This window comes from Martes martes (assembly GCF_963455335.1).
Source record: "Martes martes genome assembly, chromosome: 1".
Lineage (NCBI taxonomy): Eukaryota > Metazoa > Chordata > Mammalia > Carnivora > Mustelidae > Martes > Martes martes.
Window position 1 is genome coordinate 122186661 of NC_137888.1, and position 15388 is coordinate 122202048.

Below are 15388 nucleotides of genomic sequence, written 5' to 3' on the forward strand. Positions count from 1 at the left end.
TGGGGACCATCCCTCATTCTCTCATTCGTTCTCCACATTTCCTGAGCACCTGTGTGCTAGGCACAGTGCAGGAGACGAGGGGACCCACGTGAATGAGAAGCCACCCTGTAGGAGTTCACCTTCTGCTTGGGGGAGAGCATGATGGGGACGAAGCAATGGCAGCTCTGTGGCGGCTGGAAGTAGAAAGTGATAAAGTGGGTCCTGGGTATGTGTAGCCTGGTGAGGGGCCAGGGGGTTGGGTAAACACTCCAAGGAGAACAGCTTGAAGGCAGGGATGAGGAGGAGGGTGTTTGAGGTAGCCGGAACAGCATCTGCAGAAGTAGGGAGAAGGGAAGTAGTGTGCTGCTTTTGAAGACTGGGGTGACATGCTGTAGGGGTGGCTGTGAAGCCAGAGGTGGTCTATATCTGGAGAGGAGTCTGTGGCCCAGGTGGAAGCTGTTCGCCTGGTCTCTCCATTTTAATGAGAAATTCCAAGAAGTTCACATATGCCTCCTTCTCAGCTTAAGTTCTTCAGCAGCAATTACTGCTCACTCTGCTTATTGGTGAGGGCGCCTGGGTGGCTCAGTTGGTTAGGCATCTGCCTTCAGCTCAGGTCTGTGATCTCAGGGTCCTGGGATCGAGCCCCACATTGGGCTCCCTGCTCAGCGGGGGAGCCTGCCTCTCCTTCTGCCCCTCCCCCACTCGTGCTTGCTCTCTCTCAAAAATAATTTTTTAAAAAATACTTCTTGATGAGAAACATCGATCGCCAACATCGTCCCGCCCTTGCTTCGTCTCACTAGATACTACTCGATGGCAGGGCAGGTAGTTTATTGCCTACTTTATTGCCTACATCTGCCCTCGTGTTTGAGGAGGACTGCACGCAAATCGGAGCCTGGTTTATTCTCCTGGTGGCCCCTGGGGTGAGTCCATTCTAAGGCTGTCATTGTGTTTCGTTGGGTTTGGGCTTGGGAGCAGGTTTAGTTGACACAGGTTAGAGTACACAAGTGAGGCAGGAGCACCAACCTTGTTCCTGAGCCTGGGAACCCACACTCAGTGCCTCTTCCTGCCCACCCCAACAGGCTCAGTCACTCTGGAGCATTGTGGCTCAGTGCACTGCTGGCAAGGAAAGAAAAGACAGACAGACACATTAAATGTCATTTATTCTTCTCCCCAACATCATACTCCATTGCTGTTGATGCCGCCATTCAAACAAATGATCTAATTTATAGTTTCTGGGAACTTTTGAAAAAAACAATCAAAACCCCAAGTTACCTGAGATGCTGCCGTTACGTGTTTTAGCAGCTCTAAAATATTTTGTCAAAACGAAATAGAATTTTGAAAGGCTTCATAATACTTTGTACATCAGCCAGCCTCTCCAGTTACAGTCATCACAAGGCTGCTTTTGTGAATAGCTAAGCACACTCTGCAAATAATATCTCATTAAAGCGCCCACCTTCCCCAGGAAGAAGCTAGCAGCAGTAGCTTGCAGACTTGCTTTCTTTTGCCGCAGTTGGGGGTGTTACTGCTGCCTTCAAGGAAGATTGAAGAAACTGTAGTCTGCTTAGGTTGGAAGTTCTTTTTACCTGCATGCTGTACCTCAGAATACATCCAGAACAACTTCTCTAAAGTGCATTAAGCCTTCCCCCTGCCAGGACCCAGTTTCCCTCTACAGCTAGCCACCACCCTTTGCAATCTTCACTGAGCCCTCCTCGGGGTCATGTGCTGTGCTTGAAGGTGGGAGCCAGAGATGAAGGAAACACCACTCCTGTTCTTAGTGGGCTTATTGTCTGGTGGGTGGGAAAGGCACAAGAGCAGGTTTTTCCAAAAGAATGTGATCTATGGTTTATGGAAGGTAGGTCATAAATCAGCCAACCCCAGCTAGCTGTCAGAAAAGCCAGCTCGGCAGCCAGCTCCATGGCCATTGTATCCCCAAGTCTCTGGCGGATGCCATGCATTAGCTAATCCTATTTCCAACTCCCTTTTCCTTGCTGCTTCACACTGGAGAGGCTGTATTTTTTATTAAGAGCTACAACCAGAGTAGCTCTTTGCTCTTTCTTGCCTTGATCACATTCAAGATAGCTGTAGCCACAGCAGCGATCTTGTCACCATGAGGGAAAAACAGAGAGAACGGCAGGTCCTTGTTGAGCCAGTGACCTAATGGCGGCTGCCTACTTAGACTTCTTGTCATGCAAGAAACAAATAACCTCTGTGTTTTTAAGCCATTAAAGTTTTAGGCTTCTGGGACTTGTAGCCAAATGCATCCCTAACTGATACAGGCACCTAGTAGGCAGTCAAGAAATAGTGATTGAAGTCACAAATGATGTGATCACCTGAGTTGAATCTTAACAGATTGGGGCGTGCTGGGGGGTATTCCAGTTAGAGGAAACTGAAATAACATGTACAAAAGCTTGAATCAGGAAGCCAGGAGGAGCTCACAAAGAAACCACTGACAAGTATTCCCCTGTTGCTGAAGTTTGAGGCAGGCAGTGGTTGGACATAAGTCCCTGCATTTGCAGCATTTGACTGGAAGTCCCAGCATCCTAACTTTAGTGACTTCAACAGATAGAGGGTGTCTTTTCTTGCATGGCAAAAAGTCTGAAAGTAGGCAGCTGCATTGGATCTAGAGAAGCAGACAACGAAGGCCAGATTACAATAGTTTCCTTAGGTACAAAGAGATTTCCAGGTTCCAGTGACCGAGAACTCTCCATGTTACCCCTGCCACTGCAGAATTATAGTCAGAACCACCATGCATTTTTCCTGTAGGTCACTGTATTAGTCACCCTTGCTGCTTTACAAATTAACCCAAAATTTAGCAGGTTAAAATAATACACATTTATTATCTCATAGTTTCTATGAGTTGGGAATATTTCTATACATTACTTAAGTGGGTCTTCTGCTTTAGAGTCTCTCACAAGGCTGCAGTCAAGATGTTCACAGGCCTTCGGTCTCATCTAAAGACTTGATTGAGGAATGGCCCACTTCCACGTTCACTAATGTGCTATGGGCAGGATTTCATTCCTCGCAGGCTGTTGGCACCAAAGGTCCCCTTTCAGTTCTTTGCCCCAGGGGTCTCCCCATGAGACATCTCACAGCAGGACAGCCGGCTTCATCAGAGTGAGCAAACAAGAAAGCAAAAGGGAAGCCAGAGACTTTTTGTAACCTCTGTGGAGTGAAATCCCACTCTTCGCTGTATTCTGTATAGTAGAAGCAAGTTATTAGGCCCAGCCCACACTCAAGGGGAGGGACTGCAGGTGAGTACTAGGGGGTGAGGCTCACTGGGAGCCACCTCCTCTCTCTTCATCATGGGCAGCAGCTGCAGCACCCATTTCATTATTGGCATGATCATCGCCACAGCCACAGTAATTTATTAAATGCTTACTTTTAATAAAAAGTAAGACTTCTCATACATAGCTCATTTATCCTCACAACAACCCTGTAAGAGGATATCATATTATCCCCATCTTGCATATGAGGAAACTGCAGCTCAGAGAGGGATTGTGATTTGTCCCCCATCACATAGCCTAACTCCAGTAGAGCTCACCGCTCCAGGAGGAAGCATCTCAGAGGCAGGAGAGCCATGTCTGCCAGCATGCCCTAGAGCCCAGGCTGTTTATTCCTTTCCTTTAACCTAAACCTGGCCCTGAAATCCCCAGGTGGTGGAGACTGGAATGTGGACGATACCCTCAAAATGCTTCTGCCCTAGATATAAAGGACAATAGGTAAAATCAGAAAAGATCTGTAGGTTAGATACTCATCCTGTAACAATCTTAATTTCCTGATTTTAATCATTGCTCTGTAGTTATATAAGAAAATGCCTTTGTTCTTAGAAAACACATACTGAAGTACTTAAGGATAAAGAAGTATTATGTCTACAACTTACCCTTAAACACCTGAAAAAAAAATTATAGGTAAAAATGTGTGTGTGTGTGTGTGTGTATTGTGTAGAGAGAGAGAATGAGTGATAGACCAAATGTGGTAAGATGTTAACATTTGGGGAATCTGGGTAAAGGATATATAGGAATTCTTGGCTCAAATTTTGCAACTCTACTTGCAAATCTGAAAGTATTTTTAAATAAGTTTTTCTTTTTTTTTTTTTTAAAGTACCAGTCTACTCTGGGACATAGTGAGTTTCACTTGGACTATCAGAGATGACATATGGTGGTCTTACATACCTCCTTTTGATTTTAAGGTAACCTATCAGAGCCCAGGGAGGTTATAGAGCTTATAAGAAGAACATGGTCTCTGCATCAGGCTGTCTGCATTCCAGTTGTGTAGCTTCTAAGGTCCCTGAGCTGGATAGGTGACCACTTAGGATTGTGGAAAGGATTTGGGGAGGTAAGGAAGTGACAACACTAAGTGACATGGTGTTGAGCACAGGTCCTGGCCCACGGTAAAGCCTCTGTAAATGTTGTTACTGTTATTACTGCCCCCTCAGTCACCTTATAAATGAGAAGTAATAGCCTCTGTATGCTTTAGGGACGCTGATCTGGACAGTTGTCTGGTGCCAGCTCTCTAACATCAGTTTTTGTCCCCATGAAGGCAGGGTGGCCACTGCCGCAGGTGCGGATGTGCCTGAGAAGATGAAGAGCCGAATCCCAGTGGTGCTCCTGGCCTGTGGCTCCTTCAATCCCATCACCAACATGCACCTGCGCTTGTTTGAAGTGGCCAGAGACCACCTACATCAGACAGGTCAGTCAGAGGGGCGAGGCCCAATGGACAAACTGATGGCTTGGGCCTCGTAGGGCTCTGCTGTCTGTTGTCATCACCACCATTATTAAAACTGCTCAGTATAGGAATTCACAGCATAACTGGTGGCATACATGCCCCCATCATATTCGGAGAGCTAATCTCTTAGCCCTGTGATATGTGGACAAGTCCTAACCCTGGCCATAAAGTTGACAACTTCTCAGGCTCCACTTCCCCTGCCACTTGTTGCCCACAAAGGCTAAAAAGACAATGGCACTTGCTAGAAACTGTGTCTCTGGGCATTCTTCCTGATACTCCCAGGAAGCATTTATCTGCTTCCTGGGCAGCCGGATGAGGAGGTAGCGTGTGCCTTGCTCCTCTTGTGCGTGTGCATGAGAACTCTTGCTCCTCTTCAGTGGGTAAGCAAACATGCTATAATGGGAATTTTGACATTTTCTTTGAATAGATCTTAGACAATTACAAATTAACAATCTTGCATATAGGGCATTTCCAATATAGATGGCATGGCTTTGCCAGAAATATTTCATCAGCTGGGAATATTTAATCTAGAAACATTCCATCTCTGACTTTCAATTTCATTATTAAGAGAGTAAAATGGCATTTGGAATCTGCATAGTTATTTCTAAAAAGAGTGTAAATCATTTATATGTTGATGTCAGATATATATGGAAGTATTTATATATTTATGTATACCTTAAGTATTCATATATGTATTTTGTATTTTTGTATTCAAAAATATTTGCCTTTAAGGACATTGTTTTTAAACCAGAATCAATTCCTATTTATTTTTAATGTAGAAAAAAAGTATTCCAGTAACATGCAAATTAATTTCTTCAAGGAAATTATGTACAAGTGTTAGTTTATTTTAAAGGGAATATCTTTGTATCAAAAGATGAAAGTGGGGGTGCCTGGGTGGCTCAGTCAGTTAAGCATCTGACTCTTGATTTAGGCTGAGGTCATGTTTTCATGGGTTGTGGGATCAAGCCCCAGCTAGGGCTCTACACCTAGTGGGGAGTCTCCTTGAGGAGATTCTCTCTCCCTCTGTTTCTCCCTTCACTTGTGCACACATTCTCTCAAATAAATCTTTAGAAAGGTGAAAGTGGGTATCTATCCTTAGTAAATATATAGCTCTTACAAAGGAATAAAAAATCCAAACAATCCAGTGAACATTAGTAGCAGTATACCAAAGGAGAAATATAAGTGACCAATAAACTTGGGAAAAGATGCTCAGTGTCACTGATAATCAGTGAAAATACAAATAAAAACATGGCCAACACCACGAGTTTATAAGCACCATGATGGTAACTACTGTGGCTACTTGAACATCACAGAAATTCCACCAGCCATCACCAGGCTTGTAGTCAGTGCTCAGTAAAAATCTGTTATAGCAGCAAATAGCTTTAGCCTGTGCTATTGGCAAAATTGAAGGACTGACAAAATTTAGTGGTGGCAGGATAGAGAGGGAAATAGACATTGTCATCTATTGGTAGTGATAGGATAAATGAAACATTTTTGGAGGGCAAGTTGGTATTCTGTGGCAAAATTTAAAGTCTGTATTCATACCCATAATGAGGAGAAAAATCAATTGAAATTGAAACAGAACTCACACAGATGTTAGAATTAGCAGACGGCATTAAAACAGTTACTATAATTATGTGCCATATGCTCAGAAGTAGAGACCTGGAAAATATAAAAAGAGCTCAAATACTAAGAGGTGAAAACTACAAGACGTGGGATGAAAAATACACCGGAAAGGATTAACAGATTAGATATTGCGGAAGAAAAGGTTAGTGAACATAAAGATAGAACAGTAGAATTGATCTAAAATGAAACACAGTGGAAAAATGGAATTCTGAAAAGAAAGAATATAAATGAGATGTTGGGTAACTTAAAAGAATCTTGATATACTTGTAATCCTAGAAGGAAAAACAGAGGAAGAACAGGAAAAAATATTTGAAGAAATAATAACTGAAAAATTTCCAAATTTGATGAAAACAGAGTCTATCAAGTAGCTCAAATTCCAGATGCAAGAAATGTGAAGAAGACAACACCAAGGTATATGATACTAAAATTTCTCACAAACAACAATAAATCTTAGAAGCAGCCACAGAACAAAAATAAATAGGACAGCAGATTTCCCATTACTGAATTCAGCAAAAGGGAATTTAGTGGAACAACATCTTTAAAGTACTGAAAGAAAAAAACTGTCAACCTAGGATTCTATATCCAACAAAAAATATATCTTGTAGAAACAAAGGCAAGAAAAAAATTTTTTTCCACTATACAAAAGCTGAAAGATTTCACCATCAGACTTTCACGACTGAAATGCTAAAATCCTTCAGACAGAGAGAAATGATACCAAATGGAAATATGGATCTACACAGTAGGAATACAAGGCACTGGTAGCCACATGGGCAATTATGTAAGTTTTTCTCTTATTACTTAAACTTCTTTAAAAGATAACTGACTGTTCAAACAAAAATAATAGGAATATATTGTGGGGTTTATAACATATGTAGAAGTAAAATATATAACAAGTATATAAGACATAAAACACATGACAATGTCATAAACATGGGGAGGGGAAAAATGGAAGACTATTGTAAGATTCTTATAGGTGAAGTAGTGTAGTATCACCTAAAGGTAGATTGTGCCATAGATAGATAGACAGGTAGATAGATATAAAATAAACCCTCATACAACCACTTAAAGAAAAAAATATAGCTAATAAGCCTACAAAGGATATAAAATAAAGATAAAAGAATTAAAAAATAACAATAAAATAGAATATACTCAGAATTTAGAAGAAGAAAGGAAAGGAGGAAAGAGGACTGAAGAATAGATGGGGCAAATAGAAAGCAAATAACAAAATGACAGACTTAAATCTAACCATATCAGTAATCACAAAATAAAAGTACAGTTGACCCTTGAACAGCACAGATTTGAACTGTACAGGTCCACTTATACACAGATTTTTTTTTTGATGACTACAGTATAATTCTGTAAATATATTTTCTCTTCCTTACAATTTTCTTCATAACATCTTCTTTTCTCTAGCTTGCTTTATTGTAAGAACATGGTATATAATACATACAACATATGTATTAAGGAACTTTCTATTATCAATAAAACATGGTATATAATACATATAACATATGTGTTATAATACATACAATACATATGTGTTAATGAACTTTTTGTTATCAGTAAGGTTTCTGGTCAGCAGTAGGCTATTAGTTAAGTTGGGGAGAAGTCAAACATTACATGTGGATTTTCAGTTGCATGGGTGTTGGTGCCCAGAAGTGTCAGTTGTAGTCTAACAACTCCTACTAAAGGGCAGACACCATCAGATTGGATAAAATAAGCAACACCCGACTACAACTATATGATGCCTACAAGAAACACATTAAAATATAAAGACACAAATACGTTCAAAGTAAAAGAATGGAAAACTACTCCATGCTGACACTAGTTAAAAGAAAGCTGAAATCGCTATAGTAATATCAGAGAAAATAGATTTCAGATGAAAAAGGGATAAAGAGGCCAATTCTTTAAGAAATAACAGTCCTAAACCTTTTTTTTACTTAATAACATGGAACTGCAAGAAAAATAGATAAATCTACAATTACAGTCAGATATTTCAATTCTCACTGATAGAATAAGTACACAGAAAATAATTAAGAATGTAGAAGTCTTGACTGACACTATCAACCAATTTGACCTAGTTGACATTTAAAGAACACTCAACCAAGCATCAGCAGAACATATGTTCCTTTCAAGGACACAGAGAATATTTACCGAGATAGACTATATTCTGGGCCATAAAAGAAATCTCATTAGAGGTAAAAGGATTGAAATCCTACAAAGTGCATCCTACAACCACAGTAGAATTAAATGACAAATCACTAACAAAAAGACCTCTGGAAGATCCCCAAATATGAAAATGAAGTAACACACGTCTAAAAACCCGTGGGTCATAAAAGAAAGCCAAATGGAAACCAAAGAATATTTTGAGCTAAATGGAGATGAAAACAATATATCAAAAATTTTGGGATGTCACAAAGCAGTACTTAGGGGAATTTTATAGCACTAAATACCATATTAGGGGAAGGAGGGAAAGAAGGGAAGAGAAAGCAAAAGGGAAGGAAAAAGGAAAGGGAAAAGATGGATGGATAAGTAGCTCTCACATCAGTGACCTCAGCTCCTGTCTTAAGAAATTAGGGATAGAGGGCAAACACAAAGCAAGCATGAAAAAAAGGAAACAAGATCAGAGCAGACATCAGTCTGCTGAAACTTAGCAAATTAGAAAACAAATGAATTAGGGAAATTTAATAAACCAATACCTGTTTCTTTAAGATTATTAATAAAATTGAAATAATAATAAAATTGAACCTCTAGACAGATTATCAAGGGAAGGAGAAAAGAGGAAAGACACAAACTACCATCATCAGGAATGAGAGAGGTGATATAACTATAGATTCTACTGAGAGGAAAAAGATAAGGGAATATTATAAGTAACTTTATGCCTATAAATTTGACAACCTAATTAGAATAGACAAATCCCTTGAAAGACATACTATCAAAGCTCATTCAAAATTAGATTTTTTTTAAAGAAGAAGAAGGATAATCCGTCGTCCATCACAACCCCAGTGCAGCAACTCTTTCTGCCCACGGGTCCTGTCCCCGTGCTTTAATAAACCACCACCATTTTGCACCAAAGACATCTCAAGAATTCCTTCTTGGTCGTTGTCTCCAGACCCCACCCCCACTGAACCTCACTTATATTCTAAAACTTCATTATTTGGCACCCAAACATGGGGCTTTGAGTCTTTACATCTGGACTCTGAGCTTTGGTGCAAAATTGGAGCAAGAAGAGCACCCCCTGGACTTAACACCTTCCACTCTAGATTTCCCCACCAGTGTCTCAGGTTGGATCCACTGTTTGCTTATTACTTCTTGGTTTACCTTATGAATTTGCCAGAGCACAACTTGAAGCAACCTCCCTAAGAAAAGAGCGTAAAAGAGGGTGCACCTTGCTTAGATCATGGTTGATATATTCAGCTATACATCCCCTCAACCACCTCTCACCAATATGACTAGGAGGAGGAACACCCAACAGAGGAAAAATCCAGAGACTGTACCATCTGCCACAGAACTATTGGATATGGACATAAACAGTATATTGTAAAGGGAATTTAGGGTAACAATTATCCACGCAACGTCTAGGTTGGAGAAGACCATTAGTGGCAACATAGAAACTCTAAGGGCAGAAGTGAGGGCTGATCTGGCAGTACTAAGAAGAAGAAAAAGTAACCTGAATAGCTCAACTAAAGAAATTTCATTTGTAGTTTAAAAACCATCCCACAGAGGATTCTAGGAGGATGGCAGACTAGGAAACACCAGCAATTTGTCTCCCCACTTAAATAGCAATTGCACTAGCAGAATGTATCTGATGTAACTATTTTGGAACTCTGGAGTCTATTGAAGGCTTGAACTTTTAGGGGAGGACTTGGACAGGTAAATTGTAGGTAACTTCAATCCATTTCAGTTCTCAGCACAGTAACAGTTACCCATCCTCCAACCTCCACATAGCAGGCAGCTGTGCACATATTCCTGAAGCAGCCTGCACACAGCCTGTGGGAGCCAAGGTTGGCAAAAAGGACCCTGTCCCCCAAATATCAGGAATCTGCTCTGATCTCTTGTTGCACTTCTCCCAGCCCCCAGTAGTTGTTGCAGACCTCTCCCCCTCTGGTTGAAGAGATTTCCAGGGGATTTAAGGGGCCGGTGCCTTCTTCCTTTCCCCTCATTTTTCCCCGCTTTGGGAGCCAGACATTGACAACTGCATGTTCAGGAAAAAAAAAAAAAAAAAAGGGAAGAAATTGATCATACATACCCAGGGAAAGACTGAGAGATGACACTCAGACTAAGTTTACACCTCAGGCTGATCCTCATCACAGAGACAGCTTAAAACAATTAAAAAAACAACACAATAAGCAATAACAACAACAAGAAAAGAAAACCCTGGAGAAGGAGGAGAATCTGATTTTCCAGAGTTGCCACGATTAGATTCAAATGTCCAGTTTTCTACAAAACAGTCACAAGACATACAAAAAAACAAGGAAATATGGCCTCCTCAAAGGAAAAAGATAAATCAACAGAAATTGTCCATCAGAGATCTGAGGGTGGATACACTAGACAGACTTTAAAGCAGCGGCATTAAAGATGCTCAGAGAACTGAAAGAAGATGTAGAGAAAGTCAAGAAACCATGTATGAACAAAATGGAAATATTGACAAAGAGATAGAAAACCTAAAAGGGACCAAAAAGATAAACTGGAACTAAACATGACAATAACTGAAATTTAAAGATTCACTAGAAAGATTCAAAGGCAGATTTGAGCAGTCAGAACAAAGAATTAGCAAACTTAAAGATAAGATAATGGAAATAGTCAAGTCTGAGGAAAGGAAAGAAATAAGATTGAAGAAAACTGAACAGAGCATAAGAAACCCATGGGACACCATCCAGTACATCAACATAGGCATTGTGGGAATGAAGAAGGAGAAGAGGAATAAAGGAGTTGAAGAAATTCAAGAAGAAATAATGAAGAAATTGAAGAAATAATGGCTGAAAACTTTTCAAATTTGATGAAAGATGTAAATATAAACATCCAAGAAGCTCAGTGAATGCCAAGAAAGAAGAAATCAAAGAGATGTACACTGAGAGACAATCTTGAGAGCAATAAGTGAATCAACACATAGAAGGGATCCTCAATAAGGTTTTCAGCAGATTTCTCATCAGAAACTGTGGAGGCTAGAAGGCAGCGGACTGATATATTCAGAGTACTAAAAGAAAAAAATCTGTCAACCAAGAATTCTGTATCTGGCAAAACTGCCCGTCAGAAATCAGGGGGGGAGGGCTAGGTATTGTGGGACAGATCGGATGGGTCATAATGATAACTGAGATAGACACTGACAACCTCTGTAAGGAACAGGTTCAGCTGCTGGCAGAGATGTGTATCCTTGCTGATGAATATTACAATACAGTTGGGGCTGAAACCAAAAAGAATTGTCACCTGAATGAAAGGATTATTGCACTGAGCTTTTAGGATTTTCTTATACAACACTGAAAATTAGTTCATGCTACAACAGAGATCAGATGCTCAGATGCTAAAATTACCTTTCCAGGTTGTTTTACCAATACTTGTTGTAGTCCTCCATTAAGTAATATAGGAAACTAGAAGAAAATGATGCCGACTGGATTAAGAAGAGCAGCACAGAGATATTTAAAGGCTGAATTAGGAATTCCCATGAAAGAGGTTCCTCCAGAAGAATTAATTATCTAACACAAATTCACAGCAAGGCTCAATCAGGTTGTATCTGGGGGAACATGAAATTGATTCATTTTGTTTGTGAGGAGGAATGTATTTTTGATTCCAGAGCCCAGTGAGATTAAGAGCTATTAGTTATGTGTCAAAGGAAAAGATAAAAGAACTTCTGGTAAAGGCAGCCAGTGGTGAAATTAGGATAACTCCATGGTTTCAAATTATTGTGGAGCTTTTCCACTTTAAATGGTGGGAGGTCTTAAGTCATTTGAATCAGTTTTGTTGACCATGAGAAATTACATAGAATGTGAATGTGGAGATGAGTGGTTAATAAAATACTGAAAAATTTCTCTGCTTAGTAAACTTAACATGATTTTTAAAAATTTGGTTCCCTAGGAACTCTCACTTAAAACACTGATACTTTACAACTAGTATTTGTGTGGAAAACACAACCAACTTCTTAATTTTATATCACACACCCCATATGTGTGCATTACTATTTGTAAAAGACATTTATGAGAGGTTATTGTAAAAAAAAAAAAAAAAGAGAGAGAGAGAGAGAGAGATTAACTTAATTTAACCTAAGCACATGGTCCTAACAAACTCGAGCAAATAAGTGAAGCTCTTCATTTTTGATACACTGTGATAAACATTGTCAGCACACTATAGAGCAGTTTGCTCTTTCCCAAATGATTTATAAATCATTAAATTTTTATTATAGTCCAAAAAAAATGTGAGGGAGAAATTAAGACATACCCAGATAAACAAAAGCTGTGAGGGAGTTTGTTACCACTAGACCTATCTTGCAAGAAATGGTCAGGGAGTTTTGTAAGGTAAAATGAAAGGAAATTAGACAGTAACTTGAATCTGTATGGAGAAAGGAAGATCTCAGTAGAGCTAAATACATAGGAAATTATAAAATCCAGTATTATTGTAACACTGGTTTGTAGTTGTACTTTTTGGTTCCTACACATTTTAAGAGATTGTAAGTTTGAAGAAAAAAAATTGTCTAATATAAGCTAGTATTATTGTAACTGGTTTGTAATTCCAAGTCTCGTTTTCTACATAATTTAAGAGACTAATGGATTTAAAAGAATTATAAGAAGGAGTGCCTGGGTGGTTCAGTCACTTAAGCATCTGCCTTTGGCTCATGTCATGATCCACGGGTCCTGGGATCGGGCCTTCAGTTGGGTTCCCTGCTGAGCAGGGAGTCTCCTTCTCCCTCCACCCCTCCCCTTGCTCATAAAATCTTAAAAAAAAGAATTATAAGTTTATGTTTTTGACCACACAGTTTATGAAGATGTTATTTTATGGCATCAACAAATGGGTGGGGACAGAGGTTTAAAGGAGCAGAGATTTGGTATGCCATTGAAGGTACACTGGTGTAAATTCAAATTAAAATGTCTTAACTTTGGGTGTTAAACGTAATCCCCATGGTAACCACAAAGAAAATAGCTATAGAATATACACAAAAGGAAATGAGAAGGAATTTCAACATTCCACTACAGAAAGAGCAACTAAACACAAAAGAAGACAGTAATGAAAGAAATAAGGGAAGGAGGAGCTATAAGGCATATAGAAAACAAATAATGCTACCATAGAAATTCCTCCTTGTCAGGAATTACCTTAACTGTAAATGGGTTAAACTCTCCAGTCAAACAGGGATTGGCAGATGGAAAAAAAAAACACATGATCCAACTATATGTTATGTACAAGAGACACTTTAGATCCATAGGGAGAAACAGATTGAAAATGAAAGATTGGGAAAAGATACTCCATGCAAATAATAACCAAAAGATAGCAGGGGTGGTATACCAATATCAGACAAAACAGACTTTAAAACAAAAAGAGTTACAAGAGAAAAAGAAGGACTCTATATAATAATAAAGACAACAGTCCAATAGGAAAATGTAACAATTGAAAATGTTTATGTACCCAAATATATAAAGCAGCTATTAACAAACTTGAAGGAAGAAACTGAAAGTAACACAATAATAGTAGGGGACTTTAATACCCCACTTACATCAATGGATAGATCATTCAAACAGAAAATCAACGATGAGATAGCATCTGTGAATGACACATTGGACCAGATGGATCTAACAGTTATATTTAGAAAATTCCATCCTAAAACAATGGACTGAATACATATTGTTTTCAAGTGCACATGGAACATTCTCTAGAGTAGATCACATATTGGGCGACAAAACAAGTCTCAACAAATTCAAAAAGATTGAAAGCATATCATGCATCTTTTCTGAATAGGACTCTGTGAAACTAGAAATCAACCATAAGCAAGAATCTGGAAAGAACACAAATACATAGGGGTTGAATAACCTGCTACTAAACAATCAATGGGTCAACCAAGAAATCAAAGAGGAAATCAATAAATACATGAAGACAAATGAAAATGAAAACACAGGGGCACCTGGGTGGCTCGGTCGGTTAAGCGTCTGCCTTTGGCTTGGGTCATGATCCCAGGGTCCTGGGATTGATCCCCACATCAGTACCCCTGCTTGGCAGAGAGACTGCTTCTCCCTGCTTGTGCGCACACGCACTCTCTGTCTCTCTCAAATAAATAAATAAAATCTTAGAAAAAGAAAAGAAAAAATGAAAACACAGTGGTCCAAAATCTTGGAATGCAGCAAAAGCTGTCTGAAAGAGAAGATTACAGCAATACAGGCCTACCTCAAGAAGCAAGAAAAATATCAAACAACCTAACCTTATACCTACAGCATCTAGAAAAAGAACAATAAAAGCACCCAAAATCAGTAGGAGAAAGGAAATAATATAAATTAGAATAAAGTAAAATAGAAACTTAAAAACAATACAATAGAACAGAACAAGGAAACCAAGATAAACCTCTAGCCAGACTCAAAAAAAAAAGGGGGGGGGGATTCAAACAAAATTAGAAATGAAAGAGGAGAAATAACAATACCACAGAAATAACAAAGGTGCTTGTCTCTTGTAAGAGAATATTATGAAAAATTACATGTCAACAAATTGGACAACCTAGAAGAAATGGATAAATTTCTAGATACATAACCTCCCAAAACTGAATCAGGAAGAAATAGAAAATTTGCACAGACCAATTACTAGCAAAGAAATTGAATCAGTAATCAAAAAACTCCAACAAAGTCCAGGACCAGATGGCTTCACAGGTGAATTCCACCAAACATTTAAAGAAGAGTTAATAGCTATTCTTCTCAAACTGTTCCAAAAAATGGAAGAGGAAGGAAAGCTTCCAAATTCATTCTATGAGGCTGGCATTACCCTTATCCCAAAACCAGATAAAGATATTACCAGAAAAGGAAATTACAGGTCAATATTTCTGATAAGCATAAATGGAAAAATCCTCCACAGGATATTGGCAAGCCAAATT

At 39.1% G+C, this 15388-nt stretch overlaps 1 protein-coding gene and 1 pseudogene across 8 annotated transcripts in view; both read left to right on the forward strand.

Moving 5' to 3' along the window:
• The window catches only part of NMNAT3 (nicotinamide nucleotide adenylyltransferase 3), a 116279-nt gene that overhangs the window by 47925 nt on the left and 52966 nt on the right, over positions 1-15388 (forward strand). For 6 of the 7 annotated variants that reach the window (XM_080802275.1, XM_080802281.1, XM_080802279.1 and 3 more), the window contains exon 2: positions 4519-4668. The exons of the other annotated variant lie outside the window; for it this stretch is intronic. In XM_080802275.1, coding sequence (XP_080658401.1) covers positions 4560-4668 — 109 coding nt within the window. In that variant the 5' untranslated portion in view covers positions 4519-4559. The remainder of the gene's footprint in view (positions 1-4518; positions 4669-15388) is intronic. 7 annotated transcript variants of the gene reach the window in all.
• LOC308342108 (isopentenyl-diphosphate Delta-isomerase 1-like) lies at positions 11635-12317 on the forward strand (annotated as a pseudogene). Its single transcript has one exon. The product of its transcript is annotated as an isopentenyl-diphosphate Delta-isomerase 1-like (transcript).